The sequence below is a fragment of the Notothenia rossii genome (genome assembly GCF_949606895.1).
Source record: "Notothenia rossii genome assembly, chromosome: 7".
In the NCBI taxonomy this organism is placed as follows: domain Eukaryota; kingdom Metazoa; phylum Chordata; class Actinopteri; order Perciformes; family Nototheniidae; genus Notothenia; species Notothenia rossii.
The window spans coordinates 6,494,774-6,511,694 of record NC_136905.1 but is presented as its reverse complement, the minus strand read 5'-3'; the positions used below and the strand labels follow the sequence as shown (position 1 = coordinate 6,511,694).

Genomic DNA, 16,921 nt, shown 5'->3' with positions numbered 1-16,921 from the left:
AAGCTCTCAGGGGGATAAAACGTGAGGATGGTGATGAGGGTTTAAGGATCGTGAAATCGAGAACATGGTGGAAGCACGTTAAGATCTTCTGTCTTTTTTCTTCTTCTCTGCTGTCGGAGTCAAACCTGCTGGGACTTGGGATTCATCGGCAGCTTGCGATTGGCTGCCGATGTGGTGGAATGATGGTGTTGGGATCATGAAGGGGCCGCCGTGATTGGCTGATGCAGACACACACACATAGGGATGGAGGCATGCACACGTAAACATGCACACAAAGCCTCACATGCATGTATGCAAAAACACATACGAAGCACACAACATGAACACAGTTGAATCGACATCCTTACGTACACACACTACATATTGAGAAGATATACATATGTGTGCACACTTAATTTGGAATTATATGCATGCACGCACACAAGCACACATTGAGCCTCACAAAGAAAGGATTGAATCCAAAAGGAAAGCGGAGAGAAGCAAGGGGGGGGGGGGTAAAGTCTAAATGAATCGTTCTGGCACCGTCTAGTTTACTAATGAGGCTCAGAGGAATGCTGCTGATCAGAACAGGACCCTTTGGCTTCTTTTCTGATGGAAATGTAGTGATACATTACCCGTCCAAAGCAGCATGAACCCCCCTTTCTCCGTCCTTCATGTGAATGAGCAAGTGGTTTGGCAGTGTGATGATTCAAGAGGGTTCGGAGTGATCGGCCCAACTTTTTGCTAAAGGAAATGATGAGGATGTCTATTACAGGTGTCGATTTGTATATTTATCCAGAGTCTGCTAGCTGTCAGTTTATCCAAAGACTCTTTCACACATGCACTAGAACCCTAAGATGAGATATGTACATCCAGGATGAGCTGTACGAGAGAACACAAATGTCCGAATTAGGTCTGAGTACAAACCGGACTTTACCGTGCCAGTATCCTCGTACAAAATCTTTGTAATGTCTGATTGAGCCCATGGGTAAGTGGAGCTGCTCATTCTTTGGAGAATTGGAGGCGAGTAGGTGGATGTGTTGGCGGCGATTCTATGGGGCTGGATACAAACCAATAAAAAACAAGAGCACAAGCAGAAGGGTTAGTTAGACTAAAATGTAGAGACAACTGAAAAGACAAAGGGATTCTGATGTTTTTTTGCCTGTAAAGTAAATGCCAAAGTTGTCGGACAAAGTCGACTAAATAACTGCTGTAATCTGCAACATGTCCATGTCTTGACAATTGCACACTCTGCTCTGTCTCTTGCCTGAACTAAACTAAGTATTTTATCCAGTGAGTGAGAATGCTTCTGACATTGGACAACCAACCAAATCAATCAATCAAATTTGATATAAAGTACATAGCCCAATATCACAAATTACACCTTCCGCTCGGGGGCTTTACATGTACATTCTGTACAGCATTGGACACCCTCGGTCCTTACACCCTTCAGAAGAGGCCTCCCAAAAACAACTTTTAACCAGGGTGAAAACTGAACAAAACTCCGGGGATAGCGGCTGAGGAGGGACGGACAGATGTCAATCTCCTAGAAAAATATTCAATCCTGATTATCCCCATATTGTCTGGAGTTCATTATGAGCAAAATATTTACATTCAGCTTGCCAATAACCTCTATATTCCTTCATTGTAAGGTGACCATCGGCGTTGAGCTCCACCTCGCTGAGACCAATAAGTTCAAGTATTCCAGGGGTCCCTTTGCCCGGTACAACATCCACATCTACAGGCCGCCTAAAGCCAGACCCCGAATCGTCAACAAGCGGCCTCTCAGAACTGTTAATAACCACAGACGAGCGAGGAATCGAGTCCTGACGTGGGAGGACGATGTTTACCCTCCTTCTCCTCCCTGCTCCGTCTGCAGTCCCTCCAGCACTCGCTCGCTGCCGGCCTACACCACCAACAAGCCTCAGCAATCCAGGAAACAGACTATCAACCCTTACACCCACCTTTAAAGGTCCCCTATGTTTTTCATCAATATATTGAAGGTCTCGGATGTATACAGAACCTGTCTCTGATTGGCTGAAACACCAAACAGATCATTGCAGCATTACCCATAATCCCCTCTGTTTCAGCCCTGTTTCCAAAGTGCTGATTCTCTGTCTGTTACTTTAGATGAAAATAAGGAGCCCCTCGCCACGCCCCTCTGAGAGACATTTGGTTACAAAGAACTCAATGGTGCTCTAGGAGGAGATTCAGGTGATAAGGGGGAGGGGTTACCTTGGTTGCTGATTGGCTAATGGTTACACAAGCCAAAACATCGTTATGACATCATAAAGTGGCCAAAATCTGATCAGCTCATTTTTAGACAGGTTTTTATAGAAATGGATCAGGACAAAAAGAGAGAGAATCTTTGTTCCTGAAACTTTCACAGTCTCTTTCCACAGAGGGGACACATGTTGATGTAGAAGAGACATGAAGAAGAGGAGACACATGTTGATGTACAAGAAACATGAAGAAGAGGGGACACATGTTGATGTAGAAGAGACATGAAGAAGAGGGGACACATGTTGATGTAGAAGAGACATGAACAAGTGGATTTTGCATAATAGGTGACCTTTAAAGTAACCCTGTCTCCTAGAAAAGTACATTCACCTACCATTAAACTGCATTCTCAATTAGGTTTTTTGATGGAAATGTATTTTGTGCTGGATTACGGTCACTGTTTTTAAACACGGTTAACATTGTAAACGGATGCAGAACAAAAAGAAGATGCAACAGACTTAGTGGTTATATTTAGGCATCAAAGGTTTGTGGTTTTGTTTCGTAAAACATCACGTTTTGGCTCAAAATAAGTATGTTTGATGCTTTATTGAAGTGATGGACACGCATTCAAAGTTATTGCTAACTTTTGGTTTGAGATAAGACGCAAACAGATGTTTTCATCAAGTCATCATTTGCATAAACCATCCCTCCTCCACAACCCACCGCTCTGCAGACTGATCATAAAAATATGTTTGTGAAGAGTCAAAAACAAATGTTTTCCAGGACAAAATACATTTAACTCAAAGCGTATTTCACAAAGCACTCTCTTTGTTTGAGAACATCATTTTACCAGAGCAAGCTGGAGGAACTGTTTCTCATATCTCGTTTTCCTCGCTGTAATCTTGACATTAATCGTGTGAATGTGTATGTTGCATTTTGTTTGTGTTAACCACAACTCTTATTTAAATGTTAGGAGTTTTTGTTTTCGGGATTTCGTCAACTGTATGTCAGATCAAAACCGGGTTCACCTGGTGAATGATGATAGAGGTATTCAAAGTGTCAGCATTTTATTGGAAACAACCAATGGCTTCATATGGCAGCTAAAACTATTCTGCATTCCAATACACGAGTTAATGTTCGAACTGAGATGCGCTATGAGGGCATTGTTTTGTTGCGGGTTTGAATGCATCTTGGAGTGTATATTTTATTTGATGTTGTTCTTTTTTGTTTGACCTTTTAGTGTGTGTTCATATATCTGTGTGTACTGTACTACTGCACAATGACATAAACACTGTCATTAAGCTGGTTTTTAGAATGTTTAACTACCGTTTTAGGATTTTTTAGAATACGAACATAATGCTTTTCCCCCCTAATATATTGATTATTTACTTATCTAGAGATGTATACCGTACTGTTTTGTGACAGTTTTGCTCAGGAACACTTAGACACAGGAGAGTGTCTAACCATAAATGCTGCATATAACCTTAACTTGGACAGAAACACAAGCATGTATTTATTTATATACATGTGTAAAAGTTTTCTCACGCACCCTCAGAACTTTGTACGGTGATAATATGTTAGTGTTGCTTAAACAGCACAATCTGCTGCCCTCTAGTGGCCAAAAAACAAAACTAATTATTCGACGTAAGTGATAATCCAAAAGCCAAGAAAAATACACAATAAACCATCCTCTGGTGTGGCAAAAGGATTCAATCAGGTGTAATTACTCCAATATATGAGCTGAATTGCAGTGCAGAAGCTCAAGGAGGCTGCTGCCATGAGACCTTTTTCATTAAACGCAGGTTCATTGCATTGCATTCTCGATGTGTTTGATATTGAGCTATGGAGAGCTACACACTGCCATCTGCTGATTCAAAACATGATCAGTCTCATGCTTTATCTCCCATTTTACTTGAAAGTGTTTCATCCTGCCGTAGCCTACTGCATGAACCACCAGTATAAGATGGATGACTTACATGAGAAACCTTGACATTAATCATACTTGGGAAAAAAGAAAGATACAATTTCTGCAGGTTTTCTGCTTTTCTATTCAACGCAGAGCCATACATATTTTTCTCACATACATTTTTAAGGCTTGGATGATAAAATAGCAATCTATCCATGCTCCACTTTTTCCACCGGATATGCTAACTGCACGTGCTAAGCAGGAAGTGTACATTGAGTTTTTTAAGAATTATTAATTAACCCTGGTGTTGTGTTCAAAAGCTGTTACCCTTCATGGTGTTCCCGGCTATCATCCAATATTGTTTTAACTACATCATAGCTAACTTCTTATGCATTCATTATCGTGCAATCCTGTTGTAATTTTATTTTATTGCTCCAAAAAACATTACACCACATATTTAAGTAAAACATGTGATTCAATTCACTCATTATATTTCCTATAGTGAAGACAGTGAATCATTACGTTATCTGACTATAATAGACTAATATTAGAATACAATTTCCCCCCAAAAAGTTTAAAATTATTGTTACAGTGGATTAAGGGGGTGGGGGAGAGGGGTCTCTAAAGTCAAAGATGAATCTTGATTGGGTCAAATTTGACCCCGAGTCACCCACAACAATGCTGCTGGGTCTCCCCAGACCGGAACACCAAATGATACACTTTTTTTTTAGAGACCTTCTGACTTGGCTAAAATTTTCAAAATCAGTTTTGTAGTGTTTGTATAGCTGTTGTGGAGGATATCATGAAGCCTTGTTCCGATAAAAAAGACTAGAGCGTAGTTATTATAACATTTTAACTTGAAACAGGTCACAGGAGACCCGAACACAACAGAGTTGAAACTAAGCAAGGTGTGACCAATAACTCTAAGAGTGGTGAGACTAAACCAAGACATTAAAGTTGCCTTGGGAAAGATAAACAATGAGTTAAAGCTCAGGTTAAAGCTCCGGGAAGCTATGGGCAGCTGCAGAATTGTGTAATAATAGCCATGGTCACATATGATATATAATATTATAGCTTTATTGTCCTTGTGTCAGGGTGCTATTGACTCGTGAGTGCTGGAATAGATTGTTCTTTGAAAATAGACCAATAAAAAAAATTACAATTATGTGTAGGTCTATGTGATGAACCCTGATGTTTTTGTCACTGATGTGTGTGCATTGTAACAACAAAAAAGGAATGCCATGTCCAAAGAATCAGGTAAAAAACCTCAGGTGTGAGGTTTTTCAGTATTTCCTGATTAAGGGCTTCTTATACTACTCCATGACTTGATGCTTGATGCTGATTCCATATAATAAAAACATATATTTCTAAACATAAGAAGAACAGTTGTGAAGTGACTGTACTGGGTCTGTAATTACGGGAGTCATGGGTCGAAACTATCCTCCGGTAGTGCAATTATTTACACCAATTTGATATACTGTATATTTCTTTATATTGCCTCATACATTTTCCTCATTGGGATAATAAAAGTCTTATTTATGTTATAATATCATTTTTTTATCAAATGCATTATTTATAAAGCAGAACATGGAAATATTTAAATAAATTACAAGTGCAAACCAGATCAGAATTATAGCTATGAAGCACTTGAAAGAATACCTTTAATATATTTACTTACAATAACTGCTTTTGAGTCATGTTTTGGTGCCAAATATCCAGGAAAAAGCACCTCAACTATCGCTATTATAATGTAATGCACACGGTACTACCAACAGGGGGCGCTTTGTTACATTTAAGATGGACACACGAAGAAGTCGCCATGAGCAAAACAAAGATCGTTTATTTCAACAGAAGACCAAAGCTATCACCATGGAGACCATTCTCTCACAGACCTGAAGTGGCTGGTTTCACCTCAAATAAACACTAGTGAAAACGTACAATTCAGCCTTAAAACTTGAACAGTTGTTTTCCTAAAGAATACAATCAATAACACTTGCAAAAATGTGATATAAATACAAAAATTGCAGCTGTAAAGACGCTATTAGTGGCTTTTCTGTGGTCCAAAACGCGTTTCAATTAAATTCAAATAGCTTTATTAGCCTGACGATGATGACATACAGATACAGTATTGCCAAAGCTTTGTTCAATTGTGACATATACATAAATATACATTTGTAATGTACTGTTAAATTCGTAAACACAAGGAACACTTAAATAACTTTTTGCTTTCCTTTCAGCTGCGGAGTGAGACCTCTTGTTTTGTTTATACTTATCTTTGTTAGCATGCTACTTGACGTTAGCACACCTGCTTTCTGAGAGAAAATTACAGTTACATTTTGGATTAATATCATATTTCACGTAACGTTTCAAACTATGGGTTTACAAGACACGTTTTAAATGAATTCCTGCTAGCATCTCCTGTTTTGTAACGTTGTATTTAGCTTGCAAAGCCTTACGTTCCTATTATTCTTGTTAAGTTAGCAATACACACAGTTAGCAATGTATACTGAACTCAACAGTATCTTGAACACAACTCCTGACAGCTTCACACAGGTAAGGACCTTTTTAATTGATCTGTCATGGTAATGTGCACATGACCGTTATCTCTGTTAAGTTGTAACACGCTGTTATACGTGCTAACATTACTATGTGCAAGTTTGTCTTGAGTCTAGAATCTAAACTAGATAAATTATGCTTGATATTTGAATATGCTTCAAGAAAACAAAAAGCCTACATCACAGCTTTCCATAGGGTTTAATTTATTTTGTAACATAAATGTGTTTACAGCTCATTCCTTAAAACAGAAGCCTCAGCTTGCTTTTAATAAAAGGAAATATGAAGGGTATATTTCAAGCTTGTTATGCAAATAAGTTATTTGGCTTTTTTTTATCAGCTAAGATTTCTTAGAACATGTTTTCAACTTTAATTGACTGCATTTATTTGAAAAGTGGACTTATTAACACATGAATACTGCTGTGTAATACATGTTTACATATATATTTAAGAAGTAAATAAATATACAAAAGTGTGGTTGTCCTTTTCTACAGGGAGAATTTGTTTTGCTATCAGACAGACAGAGTGATGCCTCTTTCCTCATTCACCACTTCCTCTCTTTGTACCTACGAGGTGAGTTTGCACCTGGCATTGTAAAGTATTATCAAAATAAGATTTATTTTGTATTTATGTGTGAAACTGATGTCTCTGTTTTTATTTCAGCACGCTGCAAAGTGTGTTTTGTGGGTCTGGTGCAGTCCTTCAATCATTACAGTGCCATCAGTCAGAGAATGGTGAGTCTTCAGTGTTATTATCATCCTTATGCTATATTCACACTGAACATTTCCACTGTTCAAAGATCATTTATTCTTTATTTGGATTCCTTAATGGCAGCTGCGCTTCTTGGGGCGTATACACAACAGAGCATAACACAAACAAAAAGACATACTTCAAGGATTCCTCCATTATTGAACCCCAAATTAGAACTGGATAAAACCATACAACTATTTGTGTCCCATCATATGTTCAGTCAAATGCTACCTAGCTTTTATCTTTTTGGTTTTAATTGTAGGTATGCCCTCACTGGATCTACGGGTATCTGTAATGTCAGATCTTTCCTTTCTGCACAAGAAAGGTTAATGTTCACTTCGACCAAAAGTTATTTTTATTCATATTGATTGAGTCTAGGGTTCACTTGGTTGATAAAGGAGCTTACATATTTTGACCTTTTAATATTGCTATCTTAAAGTGAGGACATTCATTGTGTGTGTATCTGTGTGTGAATTGTGTGTTCTCAGGGTGTTAGCCTAACACAAGCGAAGGAAAAAGGTCAGCTGGTTTTCCTGGAGGGACAGAAAGAGTCGCTATCTGTTTTGATTCCTCAAGAAAACGACACAGGAAGTCAGGCCATGGACTTCCTCAGGTACAAACTAAAATAATCACTATTCATGTTTTACCACAGTTTGTGTCCTCTCTCTGCCAGAGGTGGGAAGTAGTGGAGTACAAATACTTTGTTACTGTACTTAAGTACATCGTTCTGGTATCAGTACTTTACTCCACGACTTATTTTTCTGACAATTTTTTACTTTTACTTCTTACATGTTGAAACCAAATACCTGTACTTTCTACTTCTTACATGTTGAACACAAATACCTGTACTTTCTACTTCTTACATGTTGAACCCAAATACCTGTACTTTCTACTTCTTACATGTTGAACCCAAATACCTGTACTTTCTACTTCTTACATTTTGAACACTAATACCTGTACTTTCTACTTCTTACATGTTGAACCCAAATACCTGTACTTTCTACTTCTTACATTTTGAACACTAATACCTGTACTTTCTACTTCTTACATGTTGAACCCAAATACCTGTACTTTCTACTTCTCACATGTTGAACACAAATACCTGTACTTTCTACTTCTTACATGTTGAACACAAATACCTGTACTTTCTACTTCTTACATGTTGAACTCAAATACCTGTACTTTCTACTTCTTACATGTTGAACTCAAATACCTGTACTTTCTACTTCTTACATGTTGAACACAAATACCTGTACTTTCTACTTCTCACATGTTGAACTCAAATACCTGTACTTTCTACTTCTCACATTTTCCAAACAGGCTGGTTCCTTTAGTCTGAATGTGTGTTTGGTGGCGTGATCATTATTATTTAGAGTCATTGCGTGCCTATTGATTTGAACACGATCCGTGTATCCATCATTTCCTGGTCTTCTCTAAAGAAGAGGGACCAATGAAAACGTTGTCATGTTGCCGTTGGTCACCATGGAAACATTCATTAGCTAACAATGACATTATTGTTCTATTAATATAAAGGGAGGTCAGGTACTCTTTAAAACAGCTGCTAGTTATGGGTACTTTTTACTTAAGCACATTTCAAAGTCCTTACTTCTACTTGAGTAAAGAAGTTTAGTCAGTACTTCTACTTTCACCAAAGTATTTTTAAACATGAGTATCTGTACTTCTACTTGAGTAAAGGATGTGTGTACTTTTGCCATCTCTGCTGTCTGCAGGGATCCTTCCGTCGGCCTGAAGAGTCTCTACGAGTTTGTGCGCTCTGCTGTGAGCAGTAATGGTGAGGAGGCGGGAGATGGGTCAGAGGAGTGGGGGCCCCCGGTGCTGCTGGTGGACGACCTCAGTGTGCTGCTGAGTCTGGGGGTGAGCGCTGGAGCCGTGCTGGACTTCAGCCACTACTGCAGGGCCATCGTCTGCTCCCAGCTGCAGGTAGGATCTTCTGTCAAAGCATGATTTTAAGGTTGCAACCAAAAATATATCTCAATATCAAATTGATCCGCAGGTTGTTTTCTAAAGTAACATTTAATCGTTGAGTCTAAACATGCTGCTATTGTGAAATGTCCATCCGAGGGTCTCAAAGTCCAGGGTGATCCATACCATTCCAAATATAAAAACATGTTTCTTTAATTGAAGTAAATCAACACAATATAAGACATTATGATAAAGTGAAATTATTTTGATGTCTTGTTTTGTCAGTCCAAAACCCAATATTAATTTGAATATGATATCAAACAGAGAAAAGCAGGACATTTCTATTATTGAAAGGTTAAAAACAGCATTTTCCTGCCATCTCTGCATGTAAATGTGCTGTTATCAGTCTGCACTGCCAGGAGGTAGCCGGTTGTGATTTAAAAGGCATTTGCAGTTTTGCTTTCATAAAGTGTATCTAACTTGTATGTACCTGCTTTAAAGTAAAGAGCTTTAATAAAAACCCTGTCTTATCACCATAACTTTTTTTTCTGTGACTGCAGGGTAACGTGGTGATGCTGGTTCGCTGTGATGGGGAGGGAGAGGAGGACGAGGGAGATGATGAAGGCTCAGAGAGACTGATGAAGGGCCTCACCCACCAGTGCAGCCTCACTCTTCATGTACAGGGTCTCCCAACCGGCTATTGCAGGGACATACACGGGCAGGTGAGTGTGTGTTTGCCAGCACGGTCTTTCTGTGTCTGATTGAACACATTATCGAACCCGTAATTGTCCAACTGTACTGCATGACGTTTAGGGTGGTGCTGCGGTTTAAGAATATTCTCATTAATGACGAATCAGCAAATTAATTCCTTGATTTGATCTTTTGTCTACAACGTCTCAGAAAATTGTGAACTGATCAAGTCCAAGCTGAAATATTCAAAGTGCTTGATTTGTCCTATTGATGGTCCACAACTGTTTCTTTTTGCTTAGGTGTTTCCAAGCATACTTTCTTCACTTTTGTAAAAAATAAGATTATGATGAATCAATCTTCTAATTTGTTTGTTTTACCTCAACCTGATCTGATAAATAATTTCAGCCCTTCTTTGAGGAGCTCGACATCTAGATTTAAAAACAAATCTGCATTTGTGCTTACAAATATTACCATGTAACCATTGATTGTGCAATAAAACACCTGGATGTACTAATGGAGGGCAGACTTATTTTTACATTGTCCCTTTTTAAAGTAGAGTAAAATGTACCAAAAAAACGTTGAATTCTTGCAATAAATATATAATGTTCTTGTCTTTCAGGTGGAAGTGTGTTGGAGGAGGAGACAGGGCGACGGGCAGTACACTCAGAAGAAACTCTTTCAGTACAAGGTCCACGATAAAGGAGCATCCTTCTTCGCTCCCGGGACATCCAGCGCTGTCCTCTAGTCTCACCTCTCTCTATCCTCGTTGAACTTCTTCTCTTTTACATCTGACCACTGGCTGTTTATATTTGAATAACACCAGATGTCAGGAGTTTAGCTACCTAAGGGTTTGGTGAACTTCCCAAACATTCAGAGTCTCGTTCGTGTCAACGACCCAGCCTGGACCCTAGACGATCTTTAGGAAGGATACTGTGATCCTGCTAGTCGATTGTCTGGTGGTCTCAGATCTCTGAATTGCGTCACATTTCTAAGAATAGTTTTTTTTCAGCTTTTCCAATAAGTTAAGAGAAGACATAATGTCTATACAGTCTGATTGCCAGGTACAATGACCACAGTGAGACTCAAAACTATATAGAAAACCAAAAGAACAACAAAAAGAGGCGAATCACCTGTAAAGTCTGTGTGTTTTTCCCCTATGTACGATAGGCTCTTTGCATATCTGTGCCCCACTCTCATAATCAGCCCATGTTTCCGTCTTGAATCATGATACCACTGAATGTATTTTGGTTGAATAAAATGATGTAATAAAAACAGTGGGAGATGTTGTCATTGTCAGTGTGTGAACACTAGAGGTCGCCCTGGCACTGCTCTCCTCGCTGCTGCAGGGTGAGAGTTCGGAGTGGAGAGGTCTCTGTCGGATTTGACAACCAGTGGGTTTGAAACGCTGCTCCTTAATGTCAGCATCCTATTCGATGCATCCAAAATAGCCTTAAGCTGATTTCCAAAACAAAGGAATAACCCGGTGGTTGCTCGTCAGTTCACCGAGGAAGCCCACAGCAACATCTACATTTGAGGATCTCTGAAGTTTGTCAAGGCAAGTGTGCTTTAGCTTTAGCCATGTTGCGAAATTTAGCTCAGTGGTTGCTGAAAGCATGGGAGCTTTTGGATTGTTTAATCACTCCATCATTATAGCTTCTGAGTGTGGCTGCATTTGCTTGGCTCGCATGCTTCCTTATTGTCTCTTAAAATCAGATATAAACCCACGAAATCCTGAAACCATCATATACAACTTAACATCGTCACTCTTCAATGCAATGCTATCTTAATTTGCTTTCAGCGTTGTTTGCTACAAACTTGTCTGATGGTTTCACAGCCATGTGAAGTAGGTGTAGGAAACACTCAAACCCAGTGGCATGCATGAATCCACTGTGAAAGTGCAACCTTTTCTTGTTAGTTTGTTAAAAATACATATTGATTGGGACACTGGGTTCATATTGGAGCTAACATATCTAGCATGCTATTCATATTAGCATTTAGCTTGGTGCCATCACAAGTTGTCTGCAGGTGCAGAAAGAGTACGACAATATGAAGTAACGCCATACTAGGTTACTATATATATAAAGTTGTGGCTGTGAACATAAACAAAATAATAAATTGGCTGAAGTTGGTCTCTTTAAATGCTGTCGTTATTGATTGTTGTTCATCTACGAAATAGTTAGCTTAGCTTACTCACACGCACTCAGGTAACTTTAGTAACAATTAGTGGCTTTGTCTTTAAATTCTATCATGTTATACATGTTTACTTAAATCACCAGGGTGTTGGTGTTTTATTCCGACTGATATTAGTGTTTCCTAATGAGAAACCCTGCCAGAAACTGGCTCACATTAGCTTCCACTAAACTTAGCTAACTATTAGCAATTTAACACTCAGCAGCAGGTCCCTGAAATATAAGTAATTTATGAAACTACATTATCTGCAGTGGTCTAAAGTAGCTAAGTACATTTACTCAAGTACTGTACTCTAATACCTATTTGAGGTACGTGTGCTCTACCCAAGTATTTTCATTTTAAACTTCTACTCTACTTCTACATTTATTTTAGAGCTGTATTTACTTTATAAATTCAGATTTTGACAGACAATTTTTGGGAAAATATCCTTTGGTATAGATTAAACCATCCAAGTAAAACCACGAATTGGTTAGCAGAATATAATAATAATGGATTCATTTCATTTATAAAGCACTTCATATTTGATTTCAAATCCCGAAGTGCTAAATATTAATATTCGAGTTGTTTTGTTCATTTCACAGTTCGAGCCTCTTACATGTGATTTGTGATGATTACATTTTTTTTCTGCATTGAATACTTATACTTACAGTACATTTTCCTATCATACATACATTTATACTTCTACCTAAGTACCCTTCTCGATGCAATTTGAGTATTTTTACTGTATGGTATTGGTACTTTTACTCAAGTAAAAAATATAAATACTTTTTTTTCCACTGCTTATAAGGAAAAACTGCCAGGCTTATTTGTGTGTTATCTATGGAAATATGTGTATGTTCATTATTTGTATGGGCCAGCTCAGTGGTTTCTACACGGTCTCATGTCATCTCTCAACTACAGAATTAAGACTCGCTTTTTCCTGGTAAATGAGGTGATACTAAAGCGAAATGTTTGTTTTAAATTAGGCCTATGCGGTGTGTACTGAAAGATAACCCTGTCATAGATTACTCATTTTGTCTAACTTTACCCCATGATGAAAGTACAATTACACTATAAGCTTGTTTGTGCCCCGAATCTATCCCTATCTTTAGGAGCCTCTTTGTTTGCTTGTTTCTTGAAAGTGATGTTGCATCAGCCCCATTACCTCCATGTTCACTATCTTGTGGTAGATATTTAACCATTTTAACTTTATCTACATGACAAAGACAGTAACACGTGTTAAACTGATAACTTTTACTCATTTAGGGAGTGAAGTATTCTTGAAACTATGCGTGCATGATAACCGGCAGACATAATGAATCACACAAGAAAAGAAATCTAAATGTAGTGTGTCATCAATGTCTTCCTCTTTCTCTAAAGTATCAGAAATACAGTAATCCTTGCGCAGAGACGGACTGCCTGTTACACATCATTTACAATTGCATTATGGTTACTGATTGACAGGGCATTTCCCTCTTATGCCATCAGCTCTGGTTGTAAAAGGCTGTGTTGCAGTAGTGTGTTCATCCACATCGAGGTTGTCTTTACAGCATGGGCCTCACTGATCAGAGGAGCATTCTTCCACATTATGCAACCATAGGATTGGATTTTGATGCAGTTACGGAGAAGGGACAAAGCTTAGAGCTCTCTGGAATGTTTTTGGCTATTGGTCTGGTTTTTGGCCTCTAAGTCATTTGGAAGACATGCAAATGCATTGCAAGATACATACAATTGCTGATAATGGCATTTGAATCTATAAGCCCCGGAGATGCCTTCAAGTTAGGCGTTTTAGCAAGTGTTCAGAAGAGGTAAGAGGGTCATTTTTGATTTTTTCTTGAATCTTATATTCCAGTGTATCTTATTTTGACTTTTTCATAGTCTCTCATAAAAAGTTAAGCCATGAACTCAATGCACCACTGTGCCTACTGTAATGTTGTTCACATGAGGCTTTATACATTAATCTACAAGCCATTTAATGAAGCTGCAGAGACTCTCCATGATCTCCCAAATGTGTGCTAGCGATGTGAAAGACTGTACGTTTGTTTGCTTGTTCCCCACGTGTGAGGCACATAGACTGCTCTTTGTTAGAATATTAGTTGCTCAGCATGTATGCTCAGAAGCACAGTGTTATCAAAGAGAGTTTTGCATGTAGATGTCGTGAAGATTTAGTCATGGTCTGTTGAGTTTAAGCAGAAGTGTTATTTTTATTCCCTCAGCTGCAGTAGCTGGTATATTCCAACAAAATCAAATTCCATCCGGCCAGACAGAATAGGATATCCGAACAAATACTGGTCGCCTGCCAAAGAGCTGAAGAGAACACAAACTCACCAGATTGAAACAACAGTTAACCAGCTCTCAGCCTGTAGCTATTATTATAGAGCCTCTGTCAAACTTGTCGTGCTTTTGAGATGTGAGAATCTAACCGTGCAACATGTAGGGTAGATGTATACTGCCTAGAGGAGGAGGGAGGCAGCGGGGGTGGATATAGGGACCTGAGCCCTGCTCGTTGAGTTTCCGATCGGCTCAATCCCGGATTAGTTCACTGACGGAGATGCTGTTGAGCCTTTGCCAAATCAGGTCTCGCTGCTACGCTCATGTAACCCCACAGCACGCAGTGAACTGGACCAACAGCTGTGAGATGGAGGCTTTTATTCAAAGTTGTCCCTTACGAAAAAGTGAACGGGACCAAAGCGTGTTTGAAAGTCGTTTTTTTACTGCAGAAACGCAGAGCAGAAAGGCTTTACTTCAAAGGCTGTTTTGACCTTCTCAGAACCCATTGTGCAAGCCTTCCAGGAGGACGTTGCTGTTTCTATTGTATATGGTATTTATAGCAGCAGATCAAGAGTCTCCTGAGGCAGATTCCTCCAAGGAAATGTTTCCGTTGCTCCCGGGGAGACGAGACGAGCAGTCGCACACTCTGCCTGAATTCAGAAATGAGCAACACGTTAACCACAAGGGACCGCTTAAGCTAAAAAAAAAACGTGCTGCTGCCTTCAGGGGACGAAAAGGGCTGCGAGCCAGAGAGATAACCTGGTCTCCCATTAGCAGGTATGAACTCTTGTATAATGGATACAGTGTGGAAGCATTGTGCTGCATTGTTAGGGCGTAATACATGCTCCTTATTGACATCATGTGAGAAGCAGAGGCTTAATAATCAGTAGAATTGGATACTGTACACATGCAGCTGCAGCGTGTGTGCCAGGGCAGCCTGTTAAACATTTGTAATACAGTGGTGTGTATCTACAAACACACGATAGGCAGCGCTGAGCAAACAGCTGAGATTGTGCAGAGAAGTCAACAGGAGATCCAGTTTGTGTTGGAAACTGGAGGAACTGATTTAGTTTGAAATGAGGTGAACTAGCCAAAAGGCCAATATTTCTTTTTGTTTTGGACTCTGGTGGTGCATATGTGTTTAGGCTGTTGGCAATCACTAAGCCATGTTACTGTACAATGTGTAGTTTTGTGTCTGCCTGGTAAACAAGTCAATATTATTCAAGCAATGAGGGACACATGAATCATAGTTCTTGGTATATACATACTTTTTTTTCATTACACACGTCTTTGAATAAGTGAAGCCATCATTGTGAAGTTCTTTAATACAAAAAAAAAAAATCATCCGATAGCGATGTTGTTATTGTTTAGTGCAAGAAAAAAAAAAAAAAAACTGTTTTAACTAATTCAGTAATTTGTTACATCAACATGTCTTTGTAAAAAAGGACACATTCAATCAAACTTCTGAAACAACCTTCTTTCACATTATTATTTTTATTTGGAGAAATAACTGCTTTTTTGTGTTTCGAATTTATCAAACAAACATACGAATGAACTCACTGAGTAACATGTATGCTTTTCTAAATGCATCTCTGCCCTGTTGCAGCTCAGCTTATTTCCTCTTCTCTTCAACATGTGAGCGCAGAGCTTCACAGCCTATCACTAAAAGCCAATGTTCAAACAAACCACACGTGCACAGCCGAGCGTTGTTGCCTCTCTTACATCATCCTGGAGTCGTCCCAGCAAACCTCTTCTTTAGTGCTAATACATCAGTAAATTCATTTTAAGCAAAGGTAATAATTAGATCAAATGTTTGTGTAATGTAATGCCTAAATTGCACTGAATATGTATTTTGTGGCCTCATCTTACACTTTTAATACCTTCATATGATGGTAATTTTCTTGAACTAGAATCGGGCCGCATCATTATTCAGAATCGGACTAGTTCAATTTCCAAAATTGCTAGATTGTGTAGCCCAGCCTACAAAGGAAAAAATCCTTGTTTTGTACAGATCTTCTTAAAGTCACACTCCAACCATTTTTATATATTTGTAATTGAAAATGTGAATACTTTTTTTTAAACAGTCATTTCATCTATCGCTTTTCGTATCCCATGTTGCTCAATATCAGTCAAAAATAATTGCTTTTTTTTTTACTGATATTGACCGATCATTGGGAGTGACACACGGTTAATTGCATGCATTTCTATGGCAGCAACTAACAGCTACTTTGATAATCTTAACGTGGTAAAAACCAGTTGTATTTAATACTCAAAGGACCCCAATTTAAAGCGACTGTCTTCCTCTTTGGCCAGTTGATCCCTCTGTGTGAAAGTGTAATCTTACCCACTGTCCTCTAACAGAAGGCTGGTTTCAGGTGAACACACGGTGGTTGTTGTCTTACCAGGTGTGATCGATGAGACATGTTTGCTTCAGTGTAGCTGCTCAGCCGGTGATACATG

At 38.9% G+C, this 16,921-nt stretch overlaps 2 protein-coding genes across 4 annotated transcripts in view; both read left to right on the top strand.

Annotated features, from left to right (window-relative positions):
* The first annotated feature begins 6,379 nt into the window (after positions 1-6,379).
* On the top strand, positions 6,380-11,295 carry elp6 (elongator acetyltransferase complex subunit 6). Its single transcript, XM_079692089.1, has 7 exons — positions 6,380-6,658; positions 7,153-7,231; positions 7,322-7,392; positions 7,897-8,021; positions 9,139-9,349; positions 9,892-10,053; positions 10,641-11,295. The coding sequence occupies exons 1-7, from the start codon at positions 6,605-6,607 to the stop codon at positions 10,764-10,766; spliced, it is 828 nt and encodes a 275-aa protein (XP_079548215.1). The 5' UTR covers positions 6,380-6,604; the 3' UTR covers positions 10,767-11,295.
* A 94-nt stretch (positions 11,296-11,389) lies between these two features.
* The window catches only part of scap (SREBF chaperone), a 54,401-nt gene continuing 48,869 nt past the window's right edge, over positions 11,390-16,921 (top strand). The window contains exon 1 of one of the 3 annotated variants that reach the window (XM_079692088.1): positions 11,390-11,576. Coding sequence is in view for 1 of the 3 variants with exons in the window: in XM_079692087.1 (XP_079548213.1) it covers positions 13,931-13,998 (68 nt within the window). In the remaining 2 variants the exon portion in view is untranslated. Of the gene's footprint in view, positions 11,577-13,742; positions 13,999-15,086; positions 15,239-16,921 lie in introns of those variants that run through there. The other 2 variants (XM_079692087.1, XM_079692086.1) reach the window with 2 other exon arrangements.

Bases quoted from the DNA above. Each gene is read 5' to 3' on its own strand.
- elp6 (XM_079692089.1), top strand. From the start codon at position 6,605: ATGTATACTGAACTCAACAGTATCTTGAACACAACTCCTGACAGCTTC. The intron at 7,232-7,321 runs GTGAGTTTGCAC...TTTTTATTTCAG, and splicing joins CCTCTCTTTGTACCTACGAG to CACGCTGCAAAGTGTGTTTT. The intron at 10,054-10,640 runs GTGAGTGTGTGT...CTTGTCTTTCAG, and splicing joins GCAGGGACATACACGGGCAG to GTGGAAGTGTGTTGGAGGAG.